Consider the following 27,619-nt stretch of genomic DNA (forward strand, 5'->3'; position numbering starts at 1 on the left):
TGGTGTAAATTAATTATTGGGGACCATGTCAACTCAATTGATTCTTCCTACAAGCAGAAATTCTCTCCAATGTGATGTGGTCTAGGAGTACGTTTTGAAATAACTTTACATTCAGATTACTTTTGGATTTCCACTTCATGAGGATTGGCTTTTTGGTCACACTTCGAGAGACCAGGAGTGTGAAGGACTCGTTTTTCTCTCTTTTAATTTCTGTGAGATCGTCTAACAGGCAAAGTGCAGGTGAGACTGGAATGGGGGGGCCCAGGTACAACGATAAGTCTTCACAGGTCTTTGGTCAGAATGTTTGGACTGGTGTACACTGCCAGAGTGCGTGTAGATAGTAATCAGGGAGATCACAGTGGAGATAGGTATCAGGGAGATCACAGACTGTAGATAGGTATCAGGGAGATCACATACTGTAGATAGGTATCAGGGAGATCAGAGTGTGTAGACAGGTATCAGGAAGATCACAGTGTGGATAGGTATCAGGGAGATCACAGTGGGGATAGGTATCAGGGAGATCACAGTGTGTAGATAGGTATCAGGGAGATCACAGTGTGTAGATAGGTATCAAGGAGATCACAGTGTGTAGACAGGTATCAGGGAGATCACAGTGTAGACAGGTATCAGGGAGATCACAGTGTAGATAGGTATCAAGGAGATCACAGTGTGGATAGGTATCAGGGAGATCACAGTGTGTAGACAGGTATCAGGGAGATCACAGTGTAGATAGGTATTAGGGAGATCACAGTGTAGATGGGTATCAGGGAGATCACGGTGTAGATAGGTATTAGGGAGATCACAGTGGAGATAGGTATCAGGGAGATCACAGTGTAGATAGGCATCAGTGAGATCATAGTGTGTAGATAGGTAACATGGAGATCACATTGTGTAGACAGGTATCAAGGAGATCACATTGTGTAGATCGATATCAAGGAAATCACAGTGTAGATAGGTATCAAGGAGATCACAGTGTAGACAGGTATCAGGGAGATCACAGTGTAGATAGGTATCAAGGAGATCACAGTGTAGACAGGTATCAGGGAGATCACAGTGTAGATAGGTATCAAGGAGATCACAGTGAAGACAGGTATCAAGGAGATCACAGTGTAGACAGGTATCAAGGAGATCACAGTGTAGATAGGTATCAAGGAGATCACAGTGTAGATAGGTATCAAGGAGATCACAGTGTAGACAGGTATCAGGGAGATACGAGTGCAGATAGGTGTGTGTGTGTGTGTGTGTGTGTGTGTGTGTGTGTGTGTGGTGGGGTGAATGTGAGCATGGGTGTATGTGTGTGTGTGTGTGTGTGTGTGTGTGTGTGTGTGTGTGTGTGTGTGTGTGTGTGTGTGTGTGTGTGTGTGTGTGTGTGTGTGTGTGTGTGTGTGTGTGTGTGTGTGTGTGTGTGTGTGTGTGGTGGAGTGAATGTGAGCATGGGTGTATGTGTGTGTGGGGGTGTGTATTCTATATATAAGTATGGGTGTCGTCTTGTGTGAGTATGTGAGGGTGTGGGGGGTTTATGCTCCCGAGCTGCTGGCCTGCTATATATTCTATTTCTTTGTAAACCGTTTCTCTAAAGCAACATAAAAAAGTCAAATGTTTGGATTACAGCAGTTTATTTACTGAACAAGCTTTTTCTACCTCTAATTATTCATCTTCAATCACTAACTGATGTATTAGTGAAAGTTGGAATACATGTGAAAACTCAAGTAAAGTACAGATACTTCTGAACACTACTTCAGTAATATAACAAAGTATTTTTAATTGGCTCCTTTAAGCCACTTAGTAAACCCAAACCAAGAAAGTTCAACACATCGAACAAGTATAATAATACTAAACAATGCATCAGTCCTCAGTGGCAAATAAACAAAATAAACAAAACAAAAACACAAGGATGTTGGTGCCGTTTGTTTCCATTTGACTGGAAATGTCTCTGATTTAATTAAATGAAACATTGAAAATAAGGTACCATGTTTAAAAAGAGCTTCTTCTAATTGCATCACATTTCATGTATATTGGACTGACGAGCGTGACACTGTGACAGACCAGCAACCTGTCCAGGGTGGATCCTGGCCTCGCCCACAGTAGCTGGGATCGGCTCCAGAACCCCCGACCCTGAATTGGATAAGCAGAATACAAGATGGAAGGATGGACGAGGAGCATGAAGCAATGGATTTCATGAGCCTAGATTGTAGTTTCCCCCTTCATTCATTACATGAGTAAATAAACACCAGACAGGAATGTTAACATGTGCTCATCATTGGTTCTGTTATGTCAGAAGGAGGGAGGTTTCCATTCCGCTTCTCATTCTCCTTCAGCTCTGTGGCGCCACCTGCTGGTGTTTGTGGCAGCTGCCGGTGTTTCACTTTGAACACGTCCCACCTCTCAGACAGCAGGTTTCTATTGAAGAGCTCAGACGTCAGGTAGGAGAAGAGCAAGATGGAGACCAGACCAGACACCATGGAGATGGTCTTAACCGGAGAGTACTGGACGTAGACGCCCTCCTCCAGAGTGCATCCTGGGTAATGGAGGATGACGGGCAGTCCCAGAGATGTGTGTCCACTGAGGAGTCGTACCCCCAGTCCCACCAGAAGGCCTATAAGAGCCCCGTAAGCATTGGACACTTTAGAAAAGAGGACACAGACGAGTTGAGGGAAGATGAGGACGTATGACACTTCGGCTCCAAGAAACCAGAAGAGCACACTGCTGTTTTTCAGGCTGGTCAGAGATGTTCCAGCCACACCCACCACAACCACAGCAGCACGGATCACCCACAGGGTCTCCCTGTCTGGTGCCTGGGGAGAAAACAATGAATTATAAACCAGATGTTCATTCATTCATTCTGTCAAATCATCCTTATTGGCTCCTCTCCATACAGTAAAACCATTGAATGGGGAGTTGGGTACTGTAGTAGTAAGAAGAAGCAGTTTAGTTGGATTCTAGATCAGCTCACCTTTGGTCTCAGGAGGTTCTTGTAGATGTTGTTGGTGAAAACTGAAGCAGCAGAAAGCAAAGCAGAGTCAGCTGACGACATGACGGCTGCAGCCACACATCCGATACCGATGATGGAGACGGAGGTCGGGGTGAGGTACTGCAGGGCGATGGGCAGGACCAGAGCTGCTTCCCCACGGTCGTATGGAGACGGAGAACCATAGGAGGTCATGTTCCAGTCTGAAGGACGGAAACAGGAGAATGAAAGAGTTCGACTGATAGACCTAAAATGGTTCATTCATTCATCTTCTATCCAACTCGGCCTGCATACGGTCCCAGTGGCAGTATGGAGAGACAATCAGCCCGGACACCCCTGTCTTCCCCCAACACTTCTGAAGGACGTCAAGCTTCTGGAAGACCAACCAAGAGATGTCATTTCTCCTGGTAGTTTGGACCGGGCTGAAGGGCTGAGTCAGATGTCCTTGGTTCAGTTAGAGGACACCAGTGGTTCTCTTAGACGTTGTCCTGAACCACTTTAGCTGTCTCCTTTCACTGTGGAGGACCAATGGCTCCACCATGAGTCCTGACACTTGTATCCACAATCTCGTTCTTTCAGTCTTGGTGGAACACGGCGTCACTGAGTAGGTGGAGCAGGATCAGTAGGCTGGGGGAGCCGGAGTCTTCTGCCCCCTCTCTTTCCTCAGTGTGGTTCTGTGTACCACACTGAGGAAAGAGAGGGGGCGCTACTCTGCCAGAGTGACTCCTGACACCGCTCTGAGTGTCTGCGTGTTTATTATGTTTAATTCGTTGTTTTGAGTGGGTATCTTTGAAAATGGACTGCTTCAATGGACAGCTAACTACAACAGCACCTCATTGGCTTGGCCTGTGGCGGTTTTTAATGACTCTCCTGCCAGGAAACAGACTTTGTCCAGAGGAGGCATCAGAAACAGACTGAGGAGGAGAGGCAGCCGGCTGCTGTTACCGGCCATTGTGCTGTCAAATGTGCGATCGCTTCAAAACAAGACATGAACTTTCTACCTTCCTACAGTTCGATTGGGACTACTGACAGACCAGCCCCTTCTGCTTCATGGAAACCTGGCTCACCGGAGACACAGACCGGCAACTGGATGGATTGAACATAATTTGCTTTGACCGGGACTCAGTGAGAACCAGGAAAACCAGGAAATCGATTGGGGGCAGGCTCTGTATGGCCATCAACAGTAAGTGGGCAACAAACTTTACAGTGAGAGAGACATAAAATGGTTCAACAAAGACATGAAAGTCTGCCTAACCCAGAAGAAAAGAACATTTCTTCAGGGGGACAAGCAGAGGGTGAAAGAGCTGGAGAAGGACTTCAGGAGACAGTCTGCCCTTGCAAATAATAACTACAGGAAAAAAGTAGAGGATAAATTGACATGTGAGAATGTGAGGGAGGTATGGCAGGGACTAAATATCATGATGGGCTGTGCCACCAAACCAACTGCAGCTGGTTGCAAAGACCCTGCCTCATTTGCAGAAGAACTAAACATCTTCAGTCTAAACATCTTCTTCAGTAGGTTCAACCAAAACAACGTCACAACACTTTAGTTGAACTGTCAGATTGACGACGAAGCCATCACTGTAGATGAGCAGCTTCTGAACAAGCAGCTTACTGAGGGTAAACCCTCACAAAGCTTCTGGTCCTGACAGGCTCAGGGGCAGGAGGCTGAGGGACTGTGCTCTACAGTTGGGACCAGTCATCACCAGACTGTTCCAGCACCTTTTGGACTCTGGCTGTGCTCTCAACCTGTGAAAGGAGTCTTTAAGCATCCCCATCCCCAAAAAGGCACGGGCTAAGGACACCAAAGACTTCAGGCCTGTGGCCCTCAAATCAGTCCTGTGCAAATGCATGGAGAGAGTGGTGTGTGACTTAATGTCACACATGTTGTCCGACTAACTGGATCCTCTCCAGTTTGCTTACAGCACAAAACGAGGTGTGGAAGATGCAAGCCTGACTCTTTTAGATACAGTTGCGGAAAACACGGACTCTGCACAACCACTTACTCAGATTTTATTTATGGATTTCTTCTCGGCTGTTAACACCGTAAACACTGACACTCTGCTGCACTGCCTCATGAACCTACAGATCCACCCAACTGGGATTTTATGGATACAAGACTTCCTCATGGCAAAACCACAGCAGGTGCTTTTAAATGGCTTTAAATCCAGTAGACGGGTTTTAAACATAGGGCTGTGCTTTATCCCCCATTCTGTTATCTGCCTACACGAACAACCTCACCTGTAGCAGGGAGGGAATGAGTCTTTTTAAATATGCCGATGACTTGGCCCTGGTGGCCCACATGGACAGTATGGAGGCTCCCATCCAGTACTAACTGGCAGTCCACAACCTTCAGGGGGAAATCACTGGATCTTAATATCCAAAAGACAAAGGAGCCGTGCTGTGTGGGCAGGGACAGAGCAGCAGTTACACCTCAGCTTTTGAAACCCCTGATCATCCTGGGAGAACAGGTTGAACAGGTGGACTGTTTTAAGTATCTTGGGACACAGATAGACACCCGCCTGTCCTTCCAAACACACTCCGACACCATTTACAGTAAAGCGCTCCAGCGCCTCCATCTTCTCAGGAAACTAAGGCACTTCAACATCAGTAAGAAGATTCTAATAATGATTTACCGGTCACTCATAGAATCCATTATCACCTTCAATATCCCATCTTGGTACAACTTCCTCACCAGCAAACAGAAAATAAAACTATCCCGCATCACCGCCCAAGCCAGCAAAATAACTGGCTCAGCACAAACTCCACTGTCCCACCTGTATGAACACTCTGTGATCAGGGAAGCCATCCTGATCACAGAGGAACCCTCCCATCCCTTCCATCACTCCTTCACCCTCCTCCCCTCAGGCAGAAGATACAAAGTCCCACTGGCCAGAAAAACAATATACCAAAAATCATTCATTCCATCTGAAGTCACGGCCCTCAACAGCAGAGGAAACCTAATTCCAAGAACTGAACAACTTGCAGCCGGCCCGTTCCCTTCTCAGTGAATTTAAGTAATAATGTTGTTGTATACTGTCCTTTAATACTAGTTTTACAAGTATTGCTGTTCTGTTCTTAATGACCTTTATGTGTGTGCATGTAAAGCATTTTTTGAGCCCTGTCAAAAGACACATTTCTGACACCCTTGGGTTAGACAATAAAACTCTATCAATCTATCTAAACTCTGTCAGAGCAGTCTTTGTGCTGTGAGAGGGCCTCAAACCTGATTGAAATGTCTGAGGACGTTGTTGGGATCGAGATGTCCTTGAAGCTGCAGGGTGACGACCTCTTCCAGAGTCGATATTAGAAGCCATAACATGGGAGACTTTACTCACGATTTGTAAACGAGTCTCTATGCAGACAACATCATTATATATGTGTATGAATTCATTACTGATGAGTTGTAGATGGCTGCTTTGTCAATGCTTGACGGAAACTGCTGATCATGAAGACGGACGCTTTTCTCTCCCTCCCTCCCTTATCTGCCCTTCTTGCTACGTCTTGTCTTGTATTTGTCAGAATCTAGTAGGAGCATCTCCCGACATCTCTAGCCCAGTGGTTTTCAACCTTTTTTGAGCCAAGACACACTTTTTTCTTTGGTAAAATCTGGAGTCACACCACCACCCCAAAATGTTAAAATGTGAAACTCTGTAGCTATTAACAATATAAAGTCATTCTCATCAATGCGTTATCAACAGGAATCAGATGAATACAGAAAAAAGTATTTCCCAATTTCTTTTTTTAATGTTGACTCCCTCAGTGTGAAACCTGGACCTGATGGATGAAGAGCTGAGATCCTGGTTCACATTCTTCCTTTTCAAAAACTTCTCCATCACTGTCACTGACACAGTACTTTGATACAAGATGGGAGCAGGAGGTGGAGATGAACCACACTGACGTCTGTTAAGTTTCATTTCACTGGCAACGTGTTGTGAGTATTATAGCAATCACGGAGTTGGTCGCTGCAGGGCATGATGGGAGTTCAGGTTATGTGTTGCGGGAGGTAATTGAGGGTTATTGTTGGGGTTGTTGTGTGTGTTGGTTTGTGCTTGTGTTGTGTTTTTGTTCCTCGGTTCAGATAGTTCATTATTTCGTCTAGTTTGGTTTGTTGGATGTTGGTGTTCAACCATGAGTGAGGAATGTGTTGTGTGGAGTGTCATCCTGTTATGAAGTTCCGTTTGCGGGCGTTCATGTCAAAATAAAAGCCTCTGGTGATCAGCTGGTAGAAAAGAATCTCGATGCAGAACAATTCTTCTGCGGCGCTCGCCACAGTATTTATACTAGATTACTCTACACACAAATGTTTTTTTTAGAAAAAATGTGAAATTGGATAATTTCCCACGGAACACCTGACTATATCTCGTGGAACACCAGTGTGCGGCACAGTGGTTAAAAAACACTGCTCTAACTAAACCGACATGATAGAATTGATCATTTGGTCTCTCAATGCAATTGACCAACTTTATTTGACAAACAGAATGTGCAGAGGAGAGCCTGTCTGTCCATACAGAACGTTTGCTGCTGGCTACATGTTGGACTCCTGAAGCAGTTGGTGAATCGTGTGTCTCTCCATCCTTTCCAGCGAGGATGTGGAAGACGTCTACATAATTGGACTTATAATAACAAGTATACTGCTGATTGGAGCCGGCAGTTTCCTGATCGATGGCAAAGTTCAGCATGACACTGGCAGCTGTTCTGGGAAGGCTGCCAGCCATCACTGATGGACTGTGCAGAGCTCTTACACTCAGACTCATGATAAATGAACTCAAAATTAAGCAGGGTGTGACTGTTGAACATCTCTGCTGGATGGAGTCCAACTTGAAGAAGTAGACAATTGGGCTGGAAGCTATAAGGGCCATGACATTCGGATATAATGGATTCACTGCAGAGAGACTGAGGACTCAAGGCCGAAACAAACTGCTCAGCCTGAAAACAATTATCAACATGTTAACTCTCCCAGACAGCCGGTAGACTGGTTTATTTACATCCTCCAGGGTGTTTATGCAGATGGACACTCTGTCCCTCCTTATTTTCTCAATGCCGCTCCACCTAGAACCTTGTCTCTGAATCGGAACTATCGAAGGTGGTCCCATGCCATCAGACGACTGACTGATCTATAGGACCAGGCTCAATCTCACAGCCCTTTAAAGAAACCAGGAAACCCTTTGATCTTCTGCCTCAGCAGGAGCTTCCAGAGGGACAATTTTTCAAAATGACATTAGATTTTACTTGACCATAACACAGACACATTTTTCACAATTGACTGCAGTAGGTGAAGCTGTTGATTACCTGTAGACGACACGGCCGCCCCGAGCAGTACGAGAGGAATCATAAATACAAACAGGATGAAAGCAGCAACAAAGCATGTGAGCTTGGCCGTCGCAGTAGAAGAAGACGACAAGATTCTCTGGTGGATGGCCTGATATCCCAGACTGCCCAGTGCCTTCAAAACAAAATGCAGTAAATTACAAATTAAATCTGCTGATTTTCTTCCCTGAATTTAGTTTTGAAGTGTCAGAAACACAAATGACATGAGCTGTCCTCGTGCAGTGAGATTGTAGGAGATATATTACTTGATGTTGTTGCCTCATCTTACCAAGGAGCAGAACTCATCAATCAGTAACCATGTCTTTCTAACGTCTGGTGTGCCAATCCATGGAGAGTGTAAAGAGTTGTTCAGCAGAGTCTGGCTGATGTTCACGGTGTGAGGGTTCATCATGACGAAGGGAACACAGACAACCTGTAGGAAAAAGACAAGGAACAATAAATACACAGAGCCTGGGAGGTTTTCTTTCTAACCCTCCTTGAACCGGATCAGATTATATAGAAATATACTTTAGTTGTTAGGGTTAGGGTTTGGGTTAACCCTAACCCTAACCCTAACCCTAACCCTTCCACCAGCCTTGCCAGGGGGCAAGGACACTGAATGATTTGTCGTTTCTCTCTTTCCTCCTCTTCTTCCTCTTCTGCCTAAATAAAGTCACATTTGACCTCTTCACCATGCTCCCTCCATCTCGATGATGTCACTGTAACTGCACCTTGGGAGAACCTTGTTCTGTAATTTACAGTATTGAGCAACGAGATCTCAATTCAACTTTGGCCAGTTAATCTGCATGTCCTTGCTTGAAAAATAAAAGCTCCAAACTTCTTCAAATCAATAGTCTTCATTTTATAAAACCTTCCAAATGGATATTTTGTGGTTAGCAAGGCTCGGGCCTTTCATAATAAAAGCCCTAAACTCCTTAAAAAAATCCTTTTTGAAAGTCCTGCAAAAATAGCAGAAACACTGAAGAAGATGTAGTTTATATGTTTGGCCACTAGTGGGTGCTGTAATGGCACCACACACACACACACACACACACACACACACACACACACACACACACACACACACACACACACACACACACACACACACACACACACACACACACACACACACTCCAGCAGCCTTTACCAAGCTGATGAAGATGAGGACGAGCTGTATGACATCAGTGTAGGCCACGGAGTAGAGGCCTCCCAGCAGGGTGTAGACCACGGCCACGGCAGCAGAGATCCAGATGCAGACGGAGAAGGACACATCCAGGACCACACTCATGGTTCCTCCTGTCAGACACCGTCAGGATTGGTCCACAGCACAGCAGCCAATGAGCATCACAGTAACGCCGGGATAAAGCCTCGTTTACACCACCACGTTTCAAGTGAAAACTCAGTGTTTTGGTTTCAGAAAGGTTTCACGTTTACACTGCAACATTCTGAAAACACTGTTTGTTTCCATGGAAACGGCAGAAACGTGCTGCAGAAATGATGTAGTTTTCATGGTGGGCCACTCGGTGCAGAGAACAAAGAGCTCTAAACATTAACACTGGGAGAACATTCTAGTGGACAGACCACCAAGTCTGATTGTTATCAAGGTGACTGTCAAAATAAAACTACCAAGTCTGATTGTTATCAAGGTGACTGTCAAAATAAAACTACCAAGTCTGATTGTTATCAAGGTGACTGTCAAAATAAAACTACCAAGTCCCAGGAGAATGGATTTTTACCAAGTCCAATCAGTGTTGTTGGTACCCAGGTCACATCCACCATAAGTGAAAGCAGACTCAGTCCAGCTGCAGCGATTTTTCCATATTTCAAGTGAAACGGATCCATCATGGTGACACATTTCATGTCTCTCATCGGCTTCGCAAAGAACAAACCACCTGAGGAGAAAAGTGCAACAGAAGGAGACAAAAAGTATACAGTGTTTTTGAAGATTAGAGATCAAACACTGATAAAAAAAATTACATAATAACTTGTCAGCCATTGATCCTTTCCATCAATCTGCATTCTTTGCAGAAACACAAACCAACATCTGAGCAGAAAATGTTCCTTGTTTATCATGGTGTGTTTGAAGAACTCTTCAATTCTCTTCTGTTTTGAGTGTTTCTCAAATCCAGATGAGCAGTAGCCTGGCAGATATGACTGTAACTCTTACCAACAATGAACCCCGTACTGTATGCAGTGAACATGATGAGTGTCCAGATCAGTCCCATTGACGGTGTGTACATCATCTCCACAGTGCCAACAATCAGACCTCCTCCGACCCACGTGGCTGAGAGATGGATCACAAAACACAGAATCCCTACATAATAAATAACAGCCAAACTAATCACAAGCTTGATCTTGTTCTCACTTACACTATTGACATTGATCTATTCATGTTTTTTCCTTACAACCCTCTGTTGTCAGATCACTTCCTGATATCATTCAAATTTACATGAACTGGCTTTATAGCCCCTGAAAATAAACTGAAATATAAGAGACACCTATCAGATGATGCTGTAACCAAATTCAGGGAAGTACTCCCACCAATAATCACTTCAATACCATCTGTGGATGCAGCAGTAAACAGCTGCCACACCATCAGTCCTACTCAGGTTGACTTGGTTGTAGACGGAACTGCAGCCTTACTTCACTCCACACTTGATTCTTTTGCACCCTTGAAGATAAAAGCAACAACTCAGAGGAGGATCTCTCCATGGTATCATGATAATCTGAGAACTCTAAAGAAATCAGTGCAAGAGTTAGAGAAGAGATGGTATTTAACTCAGTTAAAAGTATTTTGAACAGCCTGGAGAAATAGTTTGTTAATCTATAAAAAAGTCCCTTCACAAAACAGGAAACGCCTACTATTCCTCCTTAATAGAAGAAAACCAGAACAACCTAGATTTCTCTTCAATACTATAGCCAGGCTAACAAAAAGTCCTAGCTGTGTTGAACCTCACATTCCTTTAACTTTGAGCAGTAATGATTTTGTAAACTTCTTTAATCCAGTGAGAGAGTGAATAGTTGGTGGTGGTTGGAGGGGCCAACGGTGCAAAATGACAGCATTGCTTCCATCAGTCTGCTCCAGGGCAGCTGTGACTGCCTACACATTTACCACCATCAAGTATGGAGTCAATGAATAATGCAAAGTAAAGTGTCTTTGAGTGCCAAGAAAAGCGCTGTATAAAACCAATCCATTATAATTATTATTAGAGACTCTGGTCAAAGTTACTAATGATCTTCTCATGGCTTCAGACAAAGGACTGGTCTCTGCTCTGGTCCTGTTAGATCTCAGTTCTGCTTTTGATAATAGTGATCATAACAAGGATGAGACATCATTTCCTGCTCCTTTAACTCAGATAAAACTGAAATGATTATATTTGCTCAACAACATCTGAGAGACAAATGATCTAAAGATAATGATCAAATTATCTAAAGATACATACTGGATGGTATTACTTTGACCTCCAGTACCACTGTGAGGAACCTGGGGGTTATTTTTAACCAGGATTTATCCTTTAACTCACATTAAATAAATCTGCAGGACTGCCTTTTTTCACCTACGTAATATTTACGTATATCTACGTAAAATTAGAAACATGCTGGTTCAGAGTGATGCTGAAAGACAAATCCATAATTTGTTACTTGGAGAGTAGACTATTGTAACTCCCTATTATCAGGGTGTCCAAATAACTGCTTAAAATGTCTTCAATTCATTCAAAATGCTGCAGTGAAAGTCCTGACAAGGACCAGCATAAGAGATCACATCACTCCAATACTAACCTCTCTGCATTGGCTCCCTGTTAAATCTAGAATATAATTTTAAATCATTTTTCTAACTTACAAAGAACTTAACAACCAGGCCTCATCATATCTTAAAGAACTATTAGTCCCGTATCCCCCAAGAAGAACACTTGGTTCTCAGAGTGCTGCCCCCTGGAGGTTCCTTGGTTTTCTAAAAGTAGAATGGGAGGCAGAGCCTTCAGCTCTTACGCTCCCATCTTGTGGAACCAGATCCCAGTTTCAGTTCGGGAGGCTGAAAGAATCTACTTTTAAGACAAGAATCCAAACTTTTCTATTTACTAAAGTTTACAGTTAGGACTGTTTAAAAAAAAAAAACAACCTCCCCCCCGCCTCTCTCGCTACCTCTCTCTCTACCTCCCCCAACTTAAACAACCTATCTGTCCTATCCTTTCCTCTCTTCTATCCTCTCCTCCTCCTGCCATTCTATCTAGAGCTCCCTACCTGTACCAGGGTCTGTTTCTTGCCCACTACCCAAATCAAGGTTTGAATCCCCCCCAATCGATCTCTGTCTTTCCTATCCTAGACTTTCCTCTCCTCTATCCCTCCAATCTATTTCTCTATCCATCCTATCCTTTCTACTCCTCTGTCCCCTCACCCCAACCGGTCAGCAGAAAGCCTCCATCGATGTAGTAATATTTTTTTAAATGATGTACTGTCTGATAAATGTATTGTAATGTGGTGGGTTTTCTAGTGTGCCTTATTTTCACACATACTTTAGTACCTATGTATATTTGTGTTTGGTGGTATGGTTCTACATTGTGGGACTGAAGATGTAAATGAGCTCTGAGCTCAATCTGGTATATTTACAGCATTGTCTGTTCATCAAAATGCACTGTCTCATTCAAATTAATTAATAAATGAAAATACAATGTGAATTGTTGGTTTTCCTTTGTAGATCGTGTTGAAATGACTGAGTTGTATTCGGAGCTGTAGAAATACCATTGTATAAAACTGAACTGAATTCTAAAGTGTCAATAGACAGAAACAGGTCCAGTTGGTGTTGCAGGGCGGTGGACGGAGGCTCTAGTGCAGGAAACAGCCTGGACAAAGGATCTTTTAGTCTTCAAACGGGAATAAAACAAGGCTTGAGTCCTTTCTCTAGATCACGCGTGTCAAACTCCGGTCCTGGAGGGCCGCAGCCCTGCACATTTCCCACGTCTCCCTGCTTCCACACAGCTGAGTGCAATGAGCAGCTGGTTATCTGGCTTTGTGCTGAACGTGGTGAAGAACCATCAGGACATTCAGTGGAGGGAGACGTGGAAAACGTGCAGAGCTTCGGCCCTCGAGGAACTGAGTTTGACACCCCTGCGCTTGGTGCTCCTCCAAAGGAGGAGGTTTGGTGAGGGGGAACACACGGACTGGATCTGAGCGGAGCAGAGTCGACTTGAGCAGCTGCACCCAATCCAGGGAATGACCCAGCCGGCTCTCTCCTCTCTGACACAGCCGCCTGACACGCCCATCTGCAACATGCAGAGGAGAAGGAAAACACAGCCTGCAGCACTAGAACCCTGCAGAGGCTGCAGAGGAGCAGGACATGACAAGTTGGCTGAGTTCCAAAAAACACCATGACGAACATCAGCTGTAAACACCATTATGCAAATGAAGGTTTAATGAGTGGACTCACACCTTCTCAAGCATGTAGCAACAAGTCTGATCACAAACAGTGGAGAACTTTCAGAAGTAATAGATTACACCCTGGACATGAGCCAGTTTGCATTAACTCCACCCAGTAAGGTCACAGGCTCTTATGTAGATGTAGGAGGCAGTTTAAAGTCATGAAAGTAGATATTTGTTCTCACTATCATATTGGAAGGAAAGATTAAAGTACAGATATCTAAAATACTTTCATATTATTGGCTCTAGAAATACTTCATTAATTTATGGTCACGTCTGTTCAAAAACTGAAAAATACACAGAAATTCTACTGAAAATGTTCTTGTCATTACCCTGAGTGATATCTGACTACACTGCAGGAGAGTCACAGAGACCAGAGTTCGATTCCACTGCGTGTCTCAAGCTGTTTGACTTTGAATTTGTCCTTTTGAACTTCCTTTCATGTTGAATATGAGGAAGGACCTGGAGGTGACATGTGTGTCACCTTGCAGTCCTTCTGTTTCTCTGCAGCAGTTTGATTTTCTTCTCGATCTCCTCCAGATACTTTGTGATTACTCAGTGGGTCATGAAATCCTCACCTGTCATGGTGAAGATCCCCACCAGCCAGCCGATGCCTCGGTTCCCCAGCAGGGCCATCTCCATCCCAGTGGCTGCACTCTTCTTCTGCTCCCGTCTGGACTTGAAGGAGGCCCAGACGCCGGTCCCGAGGACCAGCAGGTAGAAGACCGCCATCACCACGGCACCGGGGACGTTGACGGCCATGATGGACCACCGCAGACTGTCTGAGGTGTGACTGACTGAACAAGTGACTGCTGGTGGTGAACATTGAAGTTATCAGGGAACAAATCCTCCCTCGTCTGAGCTAATCTCTCTGGTCAAACCAGTTTTGTGTCGTGTAGAGATAAAAACCAGAAACAGAACCTGTTGGTGATGGTCAAGAGTCTCGCGGCTGAGTTTTGGATGAACTGCAACCGAGCCAGCTCTGTTTTGTTGAGGCAATGAAGAGGCTGCTGCAGTCGTCCAGGGGTCATTTTGAGCTCCTCTCTAGATATCATGGACCTGAGATTGGCGATGTGACACAACTGTTTTTTACCAGCTGTCTACAATGTTGCTCCAGTGACATGGACGGGTCAAAGGTCACCCAGGTACTGTTTGATAGCATGTCTTATCAAAGTAAATGAAAATGTAAAAAAAACAAGTTTGCGAAGGTTTTCAACAGTACAACTCTCTCTCTCTCCTCTCTCTCTCTCTCTCTCTCTCTCTCTCTCTCTCGCTCTCTCTCTCTCTCTCTCTCTCGCTCTCTCTCTCTCTCTCTCTCTCCCTCTCTCTCTCTCCTCTCTCTCTCTCTCATCTCTCTCTCTCTCTCTCTCTCTCTCTCTCTCTCCTCTCTCTCTCTCTCTCTCTCTCTCTCTCTCTCTCTGCTCTCTCTCTCTCTCTCTCTCTCTCTCTCTCAAATGACTCATTGTGTAAGATTGAAGAGCAACCTGCTCTCCCACGTAAAGCCATCATTACCCCGACACACGTTAGCATGCAGTTCTGAATGCATCACTCAGCTCCTGCAGTTAAAACCAAACCAAACATGGCGGCTCAGAGACAAATCTTCTCTTTCATTAGTGAAACAGTTCAGAAAAATGTGTTTCTGAGAACATTTGAAGTGAGAACTGTTCAGTTGAAAAGTTAAAATGCGGGTGAGGGGGCGTGGCCTTAGAGTTTGACAGCTTCTTCTCGGAGTATGAACTCTCCTGCCCACAAGGATTATTTATGGCAGCGGGCCAACTGTCCTTCCTCTTATGGGAGTATGTATGCCGGGGCCTTTAGCTTTGTTTGTTTACTACCCAAAATGCACTGCGCTCTCCATGGCGTCCTCCGGCTCCATCTGCTGGAAAGTCCGCTGATGGTCCCTGACATTGGCCGTGAAGCGAACCTCAGTTTGGTTGCATTTGAGTTCAGGGGAGCATTCATGCCTGGACAAAAGAAGTGGCCTGTAGTGTATTGTTGTTTGTTCATGTCATCATTTTATTGTGAAAGTCCACAGGTGGTGTGGGATTTAACTCCCTGTGTCACAGCGTGTGCACCAGAAGTGATAGAAATAATCATTATGGGAAGTGGAGGCAAAAGATGTCTACTGTGGGAATGTTTACTTTTGAGAAGATTAGTTTTTCATTGTGCCTTTTGTAACTTTAGATCAGACACAATCAATTCCTGTGCTGGATCCTATTTGCTGTCGTGTCTAAAAGAAAACATTTCCTTTCCTTTCCGCTCAGACGTTTGATGGAAACATTTCTCTCATTACGTGAAAGGATCATTAAAATGTTCGATGGCAGTCTGATTCCTCAGCCTACTGATATTGCTGCATGCTCACCTCCAACATTTCCACAAGACACACTTCTTCAAGACCACACTTCTCAGCCTCCCAGGGAAAGTCTACGCTCGGGTACTGGGAAGGAGACGCCAACCAATGGTCGAACCTCAGATTCAGTCCTGGCCGTGGAGCCACAGACCAGATTCACCCTCTCACAGATTATCAAGGGGCCATGGGGATTCACCAATCCAGTGTACCTATGTGTTTCAAAGCGTTGAGGACGGTCGACCACCGTGTCCAGAGATGTATTGTGGGAAGTGCTGAGAGAGTTCCAGAACCACTGCTGCAGGCTCTGTGTCTCTGTACTTTGGCATGAAGTCAGACTAGTTCAAGTCAAGTCAAATTATTTATTCCTGAGGGGCCATTCAAAAAGCAGCACACTGAGGGGTTCATTTAAAAGGTTTTACCTCGTCACCTCTTGTGTGTGACTGGAACATATTGTGAGTAACGAGACTGAGAAAGCCTGTGTGAGTTTATCTGGGCCAGAGATCATTTCAGGGACTTTCTGGGAACTTTTCACAAATGGAAACCAGCAGTGGTTCTGAAAAGGAATAATCAACCACGTCACTATGAAGTGCTGAAGGAAGCGTGCTCAGACGTAGCAGAAGGCATCTTAACACGTGCTGAGCCAGTTGGGATCTCATAGGACCACAGAAAGTTTGTTCATTTCTCTGGAAAGACAATATTCATGTGTCCTGATACGCAGTCATGACATATGAATTCTGACCCAGCAATGTGATTGACCATCACACCCAGTGGGGGCGGGGACCTTTCGCAGGACCTTCCTCCCCCCCTTTCTGCTCACAAGACGCTTCCCCCCATACATTTATCCAGTCACTGATTGGTTGAAGCTCCCAGGTTTTAAAAACCTCTGAATCCACACGTGGAACAAAAGCCTGCGAAGCCAGGCTTCTCACTCTCTTGCCAGACTGGACCCCGAGTCGCTGGGTTGCTGAAGAGCTGCTCCCCAGCAGCTCAACTCACCCAGTGTTAGCATACAGCTAACACCAGAGGCCTGCATCCAGGGCCTTCATTCCTCAACTCCTCTGCTGACCCACCACGAGGGTCAGACCTTCCCACGACCGGAGACCAGCACCCAGAGTCTGCTCTCCAGGAAAACCAACCGGTTCCTCCAGGACGGACCAGGGAAACGACGCCTCACAGAACTTCTTTGTGTTTTTCCTGAACAAGCAGGAAAACCATCACAGACCTGAGCGACCAGCTCCTCAGTCTGAACAAAGGGACAACCAGGAGCTGTAAAGAAGGACTCCTGAAACATCAACTCCATCTTCTTCTCCTCAGCCTGCAGAACCAGCAACCACAGTTAGCAGGAGGTGCTAACTACAGGAGAAGACACCAGCTTCCCTCCAGCAGGACAACAACTGAACTCCTTCAAGGAAGTGGTAACAACTGGGCTTTACCTGAGATTAGTTAAACTTGATGCTATGATAGAACTGTTTAACTTTATGAAGATGTGTTGATTCTGTTACAGTGATTGAGTTCTATAGATAATGATATTAGGAGCAGTTATCAACCTGTAAACCAACGTTAGCTCTGCCACAGACTCAGGGTCTGCATGCTAATCTTTGCTTTACTAACTAGTTAACTCACAATCCTACACATATCACATCAAAGACAACATCACACAGTAACTGAACACCATCTGACGACTCCTGACGTTTTACAAAACAAGTCTCATTCACATCAAGTCATTCTAGAAATGGTCCTTTAGCAGAGACACACAGAAGCAGATGCTACGGCTAGCTTCTATTGTTCTTTTGCTATCAGCACATGGCCGAGCTGTAAAGGACAGACCTCCTGTTCTCTGACAACCTCCATTTGGAATGTAGTTTCTTGTGATCCGCCATCTTGTTTTGTAGTTCCATCACACGTCACACACACACACACTCCCTCCAACTCTCTCTCTCTCTTTCTCTCTCCACACACACACACACCTACACACACAAAGCTGTATATAGGTAGTTAGAATCTGTGTTTTATTTGTTTTCATTGCTAAGAAATAACATTTTGGAATCATACTTGCTGTTTTATTAATGTGCACATTAAATGTCGATTGTTCTGTGTTAAGAACTCCAAAATCCTTCAAGCTTTACTGTTAATTCTGGTAATTGTAATTAATTTCATTATTAATTCAAATTCCTGATTAATTGTTTAGTATATCTTATGAGACTGATATAACTGAATTGGTTATCATTTCCTGTTAAGACAGGTGGTGCTCCGAGGTTCTGATACAGATCAGATTAAATTTCAACAACATTATTAATAACTATCTTTGATAATTATTAATCATTATCGATAGCCAACCATAGCATAAATAGTGATCCATATGAGGTAGTAAATCCCTACATTAGCATAGTGGTCAGTATCCCAGCCTGTCACGTGGGAGACCGGGGTTTGCTTCATGGTGTTTATTTACTGATAATCCTCAGGTTGAGATCACAAAGGACCTTTCAGGCTTGACACTGACAGGTCCTGACAGAGTTCCTCCATGTTTTCTGGAGCCTGGATGGACCAGGTGAGCTCCATCAGCTGACCAGTCTCTGATTGGTGGTCAGTATTTGAGAGAGACTCACAACAAAGACACTCTGGAGGTTTATTCCAGTTTGAATTGAGAGACACCTGATTGACAACAAATGGAACAATCAACAGGTTTTCAGTGTATTTTCACCTATAAAAAGGTCATTTCTTCATGTCACTGATCCTTACGGCCATACCACCCTGAACACACCTGATCTCATCTGATCTTGGAAGCTAAGCTGGTAGAAATCCTACACAAGGTTTTATAAATGAGGCCCCAGATCCAGATCAGATCCGTATTGTGATTTGTTAGAAATTTGTTAGAAAATGAAATGGAGTGAAAAGATTAGAACTGGGAGTTTTAACTTGAAACAGGTTTGTTCTCAGTTTTAATGATTATTGATTCAGCTTCTTTTCCTTTGATTTCAATTCACTTTGTGATATTTGCTGAGATGCAGGTAGTGTGGCCGAGCGGTCCAAGGCGCTGGATTAAGGCTCCAGTCTCTCAGGAGGCGTGGGTTCAAATCCCACCACTGCCACTTTCAGAGATTTGGATGGATTTAGTTCCTCAAATCAGCAGTAAAGACACACTGCCATCAGTTCTGCTCCTGATAGGTTGGAGACTTGCTCCACCCCCGTGGAGGAGGGTTTTGTGGGAATAGTGGCTGTGTTACTCCTTCTTCATTGAAATCTTCCATTTCTCTGTAAGGAAGATCAATTCACTTTAATTTGAAAAAAAAAAAAATCCAACTTTCACTTTGCTAAGAGGTGCTATGTGAACCACCAAACATGCTAATGTATGCTATATGAATGAGCTAGCATGTCGTCCACCATGATCCTTTGTGTTAAATGTCAAAAGAGGCTTTGACTTTGTGTGAGAGAACCCTCCTGCCAGACCTTCTAACACTTGTCTCTTGCTGCCGACTCGTATCGTCTCCATAACAGAGGACAGATACTGCAACATTGAAGTTTTTACATTTGGAGCCATTTTTTGTGTTTTTCATCAAACTCCCATCCACTTTGAATGAGAATGTTTTTCTGAGTTTTTATTTAATTTTTTTATTTCAGAAACGGTGAGCAGAATCTTAACAAAAGTCACATTTGTTTCACATTAGTTAGATTCAGTAGCATGATATCCATTAGCTCATCTCAATGATAACTAGGTAAGCCAGGTCGCTACAACACTGAACAGAGCGTCTCCATGGCAACAGACACTGATCTCCTTTGATCTCCATGAGGTGCCTCTCTCATCTGAACTGAATCCACAGGAGGTAATGAGACATTGATGGACTCTGCTGCTCTCTGATGATGTAACCAAACACTGCAGCATAATATTATTGATCATTTTACTGAGAGACACAGACGTCCTCCTCAGTGTTTGAACCCAGAATTGGAGCTGTCCTGTACCTTCACTCCTTCTTCTTCTCCTCACACACTGAAGTTGTACAAACAATATCATCAACTCTGACTTCACCTCATGTTACTTTTTGTGATCAAATCCAGTTTCCAAGGGGTCCTGTGGTGTAAAGGTGAGCACTTTCTATACAGTCATCACAGTTCACATTTCAGGTGCAGCTTTTGATACAAATCCTTTTATCAACTAAACAACAATCACAAGTCTTTGAAAAACTTTAGTGTGCTTTGATGTCCAAATGATGTAAAAATCCTCCTCCTCCACCATGTGGAATTAAAAAGAAAAGAAAGCTCCAGATGGATCAGAACTGCTGGAGTGAAACATGAAGTCCTTCAGGAAAGGAGGAGAACGCCGCCACTAGAAGTGGAGATATTTTCAGGATTGTTACGTTACGTTATGGAACGCACACTGAAGTCAACCCGGAAGTGGAGTGTGGACATGATTGTGTGTGCATCTGTGGTCTGGTGGTGAGTGTGTGTGTTGCCTTCAGGGGCAATGGGACATAAAACCAATGCATATGTTGGGATCTGCAGGACCACAGAAAGTTTGTTCATTTCTGGGGAGAGACAATATTCATTTGTCATGAGACGCAGTCATGACATGAATTCTGACCCAGGAATGTGATGGCCTTTCACATCTAGAATGGGGAAGGGGGGACATTCTCCAGGACCTTCCACCCCCCCCCCCCCCCCCCCCCCCTTTCTGCTCACAAGACTCTCCCCCATGCAATCAGCCAGTCACTGATTGGTTGAAGCTCTCAGGCTTCGACACCTCTGAAGTCACACGTGGACAAAAGGCTTTCACCCAGCCTCCACTCGGAGACTCTTGCAAAGCAAACTCCAAGGAGGTGGGTTGCTGCAGAGCAGCTCATCCAGTGTTAGCACACAGCTAACACGAGAGGCCGGCAACCAGAGGCCTTCACTCCTCAACTCATCTGCTGACCCGACCACGAGGGTCAGACCTTCCCCTGATCCAGAGACCAGCACCCAGAGTCTGCTCTCCAGGGAAACCAACCGGTTCCTCCAGGACGGGACCAGGGACCCTCACAGAACTTCTTTGTGTTTTTCCTGAACAAGCAGGAAAACCATCACAGACCTGAGCGACCAGCTCCTCAGCCTGAACAAAAGGAACAACCAGGAGCTGTAAAGAAGGACTCCTGAAACATCAACTCCATCTTCTTCTCCTCAGCCTGCAGAACCAGCAACCACAGTTAGCAGGAGGTGCTAACTACAGGAGAAGACACCAGCTTCCCTCCAGCAGGACAACAACTGAACTCCTTCAAGGAAGTGGTAACAACTGGGCTTTACCTGAGATTAGTTAAACCTGATGCTATGATAGAACTGTTTAACTTTATGAAGATGTGTTGATTCTGTTACAGTGATCGCGTTCTGATGATAATGATATTAGGAGCCGTTATCAACTTGTAAACCAACGTTAGCTCTGCCACAGACACAGGGTCTGCATGCTAATCTTTGCTTTACTAACTAGTTAACTCACAATCCTACACATATCACATCAAAGACAACATCACACAGTAACTGAACACCATCTGACGACTCCTGACGTTTTACAAGACAAATCGCAGTCACATCAAGTCATTCTAGAAATGGTCCTTTAGCAGACCCTTACCAAAAAGAAGTATACTTCAAGTATGTAATATCAAGTGTACTTAAGTATACATAGTATACTCTACCAAGTATACTTATATTTGCACTAGAAGTTTACTTACAAGTATACTCCTTGGGACTAAATTGGCCCACTTGTAGTATACTACAAGTATACTTTAAAGTATGCCAAAAGTATACTTAAAGTAATCTTTTAAGTTTACTTCCAGTGTACTTCTGATAAAATTGAGTATACTTCTCTCTTTGAAAGTATACTTTACAGTATACTTAAAGTTAAACTTGGTATTACTATTACTACCAATACATTTCAAGTCCACTACTTCGTGATACGTTAAGAAAACAGCAAAGCAATTTAGTTTACATTTATTCAACATATAGAGAATTGTAGAAATTGAACATTATAACAACAGATTTGTTCAACAGGAGGAAACAAACTTGAGAACACAAACTATTCTGAACATGTTTTAATTGTCTGTTTTAAGCATTTACTTGCTTGCTTGTTGATGCTTTTTTGAAGTTTTCGTTGTTGCATTTCTTTCTTATTATTTTTCTCACATCTGCACTGCAAATTTTAAATTGTTAATTTAACACCCTCAGAGTTAAAATTAACACTCACCCAGGGTTTATATGGGAACCACTAGTGAAGTGTTAAATTAACACTTTTCAAAGAGTTAACATTAGTAACACTATGACAGAGTTGTCTAAAAAGCACTTATAGTGTAAAATATTAACACCACAATGGATGATAAGAACACTAAGTCGGTGTTCAAAATTCACTCATTAGAGACACCCAGAGAGTTAACTGGTCAACACTACACCAGTGATCGGGTAACACTTGCTCACTGTACATTTTACACCAGCTAGTGTTTCATTTGCTACTCGTAGAGGGTCCTTGGTCCCCTGGGATTAACACTAATAGAGCTAAAATTTTAATCTGTTAGTGTTAGTCTTATCACCCACCACCCATGTGCAATAATCACTATTTAGAGTACTGCAATAAACATTTAATTTTTCCTTTAACAAGGCTTTCACATTACATTTCAAGAAACAAGGCACTTACAGTTGAAACCATAAATATAACCTTGTACAATACTGCCTTGTACAAACATGAGGTAGCTACTAACAGTTGGTTGCCCTACACAATGCAGCTGTCTGGCACAACATAAAAAAATGAGTCAGAACCGTAAGACATTTGGACATCAAAGGGCTCAAAGTATCTCAAATCATGAGACGCAACAACTGAAACATGCATGTTGTCAACAACATGAAAAGCATGGAAATGCTCTACAAACATAGTCTCCATTTCTGACACCAAAAAATAGATTTCATTTTTCAGAAAAATGCAAACAATCTTATTGAACACTGGCATCTCATGAACAACATCCGTGCAAACAACAAGACCGGTGTGATATTCAGCACCATTATGTTTAACCCAGGTTGTGACACTTATTTCACGAGACATATTAATTTGAAAATGCTCGGAAATCAAATCCCCATTTTCAACATCAGTCAATATTTTCAGTTTGACAGGCCCACACTCAATACCTTTGGCAGACAATGATTCCCAATGATAGGCAACAGCTATTTGGTGTTTCTTTGCAAGGGACTTGGTTATATTCTTGAAGTTTTTTATACTGGACTTGAAGAATTTGTGTTTCGCTTCATACCTCATACTCCAAACATGTACCAAAGGACCAATTTGGCATTCATACATTCAGGATAATGGATCATGAAGTGATGTTTTGGGATCAAATTATTTTGAGGATATAAATTGGTAAATAACCTGTGGTGCTCTTCAATAAGATGTTTTAAAAATACAGTCATTCCCTCTGTAATACATGGGGAAAACACAATGTTAACGATATGCAACAACAGTAACAACAAATGCCAGTGTTCATCACCCTCTGGGACAACATCTCCAAAGATTAGTGGGAGGTTTCCAATAAGGCATAATGTTTGACTGGCATTTAGCCCGATACTATTGCCAGTACAAAACATGTTTATGCGTGTTGGACGATTCGTTTTTTCCATGAAGCCATAGTTGAATGCATATACACGTTGAAGTATGTGTTCATTGGAAATAAAGTTCTGTTTCAAATATTCAAACAACAACTTAATCTCATACTGTGCTACTCCTTCCAAAATATCATGCATTATATCAAACACAAAGTTATCTGATACATTGAAATATGACAAGCAGTTGAGTATACTTTTGCGTTTGATCCCAAAATAAGAATTTTCCCTTGGATTGTCAACAAGGTAACTGTAGTGATCCTCATTGGTTAACTTTGTGCGCAATGTCACATGTGGATCATTTTCACTAAACACTGTTTGAGCAGTTGCTCTATCAATAAGACACATTCTGCAGTAGAAGTTAGCAGTGAAAGATTCCACATAGCCAAGAATTGAGTTGAGACCTAAGTTGTCGCCTGTTACTTGTGCAATCGTGCCTCGGACAGGTTGTTCAGTAAATGACACTTTCATTCCATTTTGCTCTAGTACCTTTACATCTTCCACAAACGGACTAAGTATTTTGTCAATGCCATATTGTTTTGCATCTTGGGAATGAAACAAGGAAATGAGATGGATATTCATCAGGGATGAATTCAGACGTGGTGGTAAATGGCGCAGTGTAAAATATAAACATCCAAGCTTATGAATGCCTTGTTTTGACCCTAGTGGATTTGATGTTTCAAAGTCATCATAATAAACTTGAATTTGCAATGCATTATTTGATTTAGAAAACAATGGGTGATTTCTGTAGTATTTTCCATCACAGAAATCCTGGTATAAGCTACAAAGTCCAGCAGATTTATTAATTTGACGACACACTTCTTCGTTCTTGAAAAGGAATTCTAATGTTTTTAACAGGGGTATGTATATTAAAGTGTCATTTACTGGTACCTGCTCATATACTCCAGACACTTTGTTTCTCTTTGAATCATATCTCACTCCTAAATGAATTTCTAGTGGTTCAACACCCCATTTCTCACTAAAATATTTTGTCCACTTAGAGTTTGTGTTTAAGTCACTAAACGGATTGAAAGTGTTGCTGAAGACTTCTTCCACTGCACTTCTACTGGGATTATCAGAAGGCACTGCACTTAAAACTTGTTCTTTAAGATTTGCATGAACTTCATTGACATACTCCTCCATGCTTTCAACAACAGATAATACAACATTGCTGGCGACTCCACTGCCCTGTAACTTTGCTATAATCGAAGCACACATATCTTTTGCCTGGTCTTCTGACATATTAGAGGTTGAAGGTGGACTTATCACATCTAGGTCCATGTCAGAGAGATCTGACTGATGTGGGGTTTGTGGTGTTTGCACATTAACTTCATTGCTTGTGCTCATGTTAACAGCACCATGACAATTATTTAAACGCTTTCTAAAACCTGCAAAACTTTTAAACTGCAATGAACATCCTTCTTGAGCACAAAGAACAACACATTTTTTGCCTGGATATAAACCATGAACAAACTTAAGGTGCTGAATTAATGCACTGGGTGCATCATGGAAGGATCTGCAAATATGACACCTATACATAGTTAAAGAACTTGGCTATGGTTTCTTTTCATGAACGTGGGTCTTTACCATTAGGCTTTCTTTGATGTGCAAAAACAAATACCGTGAAAAATTGCACAAGGTGCATCGTGCACTGACCAACAAAATGGTGCACATATACATTGTTTAAGAACTTGGCTCTCAGCTCTTATTCATGAACTTGGCTCTCAATTCCTTCACCTTTGGACTTTCTTTGGTGTTGTCAACATCAATATTGTAGACTGTTGTCTGGAGGAATGTGTACATGTTGCAGAGAGCGTCATCATAACTTACACTGAAAACAAAGTGCACTTTGAAGAGTTCATCAAAGGCTGCCAATGACGTGGTTCCCTGGCAGGGGATGAGGTTCTTGTCCATCACAACATAGTAAGTGCTGATGGCCTGCTTGCAGGTTCCAGAAGCAAGGAGGTATGGCTGGCGATGACCCTCTTGTTTCTCAAGGTGTTCCTCTAGGCTTCTACATGACTGTGAGAAAAGAACATATCATGTTACATTGTAATAGTCTTTAGTCCGTGCCACATTTCCTAGCTACATAATATACTGTGGCCAAATACATGCCTTGTGAAACACAACTAGATGGTCCATGGCTTGTGCTGCGCTGATCTTCTGTGATTTCTTTTTAGTAGGCTGAGGTGGTAGGATATGCAGGAGTAGCAGGAAAGATGCCATATCACTGTCCCACCCTGAAAGAAGCAACAAAAAGTTGCGAGTTTAATTTTACAATTTTACTTTCACAAGCATAATTTCCAGGCCATTGAACCTACTGTCCCTGACCCTCCAAGGGTTTCTGGACCCAAAGCACCCGGAATTGAAGTGGGGTTGTATGAGGTACTTAGTAATTAGGGATAGTCAGCGTATTAACTACAGTAGATGGAGGTCGGCACCCCCCCACTTTTGAGAAGCGGAGGAGTACCACCTCGGAAGCTAAGCAATGTTCTGATGTGGATGGATGGACTGACTGACAACCTGAAAACATAATGCCTCCGGACACTCCAGACACGGCTGCAACAGCAAAGGCATATCAAACAATATTTTATAATAAAAATAAAATATTTCTAAATATAGTGTACACTTAAACTGATGAATTTGTTTGGGTGGACCTTTTTAAGTGGTTAAATAAGTTTTGCTGCTGAGCCTGTCCACAGCAGTACATTGCTTAGCTATCTGCTGGTACTCCTCTCTGCTTCTCAAAGCTGAGGGTGTGTCGACCTCCATCTACTGTATCTACAAATACCTCATACAAACCCACTCAAAAGAAACTAGACTATCCCTTTAAGTACTGTGTATGACAATGCCTTGGAAATCATTTCAGCTGGCATTTAATAGAATACCTGAGTGATCTTCTGAGGATTCATCATTGTGCTGATTCTTGACAGACCTCAGCAAACTCTGGAGCACTGGCGTGGTAGTAAGGCTCTCTGCTTCTCGGATCACCTTTCTTTTATAGGATGTATGCCACTTCTCAAGGAGTTTGGCAGCTGTATCTGGTCCAAAGAGGAGGCTGAAATCTTGATGTATCTGCAGCAACGTTTTTTGTTAAAATTACACTTCTGATAAGCACATGCTAAGCTTATAGCTATGAATTGTGGTTACAGAAAAGGATGCCAATAATTACCAGCCCTTTTGTGTCCAGCAGCCTTGGAAACACTGAGTACGGTGTGCGATTCATCAGGATTGTGGACGAGGCGCTGTCTATACTCAAAGGTCTCCTTCATTTTCTGCAGGATGATTTCTCTGTCACTGGTGTGGTTCATCAAGGACATGACCTCTTTACAACGCACTTCGTCCAACTGACTACCAATTTGAGGCAGCTCTCTCTCCCGGCTTGGACCACCTCCTCTTGCTGTCTGTGTTTGTGGTTCCTTGGACACAAGTTTTGTCTTTCTCTGAACTGTCTTGAGCCGCCATGCCAGAAATCCAGAGCCACTTTGGCTGTCGTAAAAATGTGCCTTACCAAGGACAGAGACACAAGTTAAACTTCATAATCAGCAATAGCAGGAACGCGCTTAGAACAATTTGTTCATAGTATAAATAAAAGTCAGGCATTTGAACAGTTAGGATGATTCTGAAACAGACATCCCCTGTAATCACAGACATCAATAGCATTAGAGTAAGCATTTATGCCATGCATTTAGTAGCAACCATGTGGCTACGGTTGCTACTAAATGGCAGAGCTACATACCTAGGTAAAACTAATACAGTCCAATTCCACAGGCCTGCAATAAATCCTACTATTATGAAGGTTCTAATGTTCAGTTTTTGTTTAAACTGTTTATATAATTTTATGCTAATTTTAAATGCTGCTGTTTGTACTGTCTTGTGCTGAGAATGACCATAATGTTGAATAGACACCTCTCTGAAGCAGCTTAAAAAACTACTGAACATTAGACCCTTCATTGCTGCTGTGTTTAACT

At 43.1% G+C, this 27,619-nt stretch overlaps 1 protein-coding gene across 1 annotated transcript; it reads right to left on the reverse strand.

The window, feature by feature from the left end:
- Positions 1–1,977: 1,977 nt before the first annotated feature.
- Positions 1,978–14,458, reverse strand: LOC308148795 (high affinity choline transporter 1-like; the record flags this gene model as incomplete). Its single annotated transcript, XM_080522310.1, has 8 exons — positions 1,978–2,795; positions 2,954–3,171; positions 8,261–8,414; positions 8,568–8,711; positions 9,429–9,577; positions 10,018–10,173; positions 10,449–10,565; positions 14,275–14,458. The coding sequence occupies 8 exons, from the start codon at positions 14,456–14,458 to the stop codon at positions 2,244–2,246; spliced, it is 1,674 nt and encodes a 557-aa protein (XP_080378436.1). The 3' UTR covers positions 1,978–2,243.
- Positions 14,459–27,619: the final 13,161 nt, after the last annotated feature.

The sequence above is a fragment of the Blennius ocellaris genome, assembly GCF_963422515.1.
Source record: "Blennius ocellaris genome assembly, contig: SCAFFOLD_80, whole genome shotgun sequence".
Lineage (NCBI taxonomy): Eukaryota > Metazoa > Chordata > Actinopteri > Blenniiformes > Blenniidae > Blennius > Blennius ocellaris.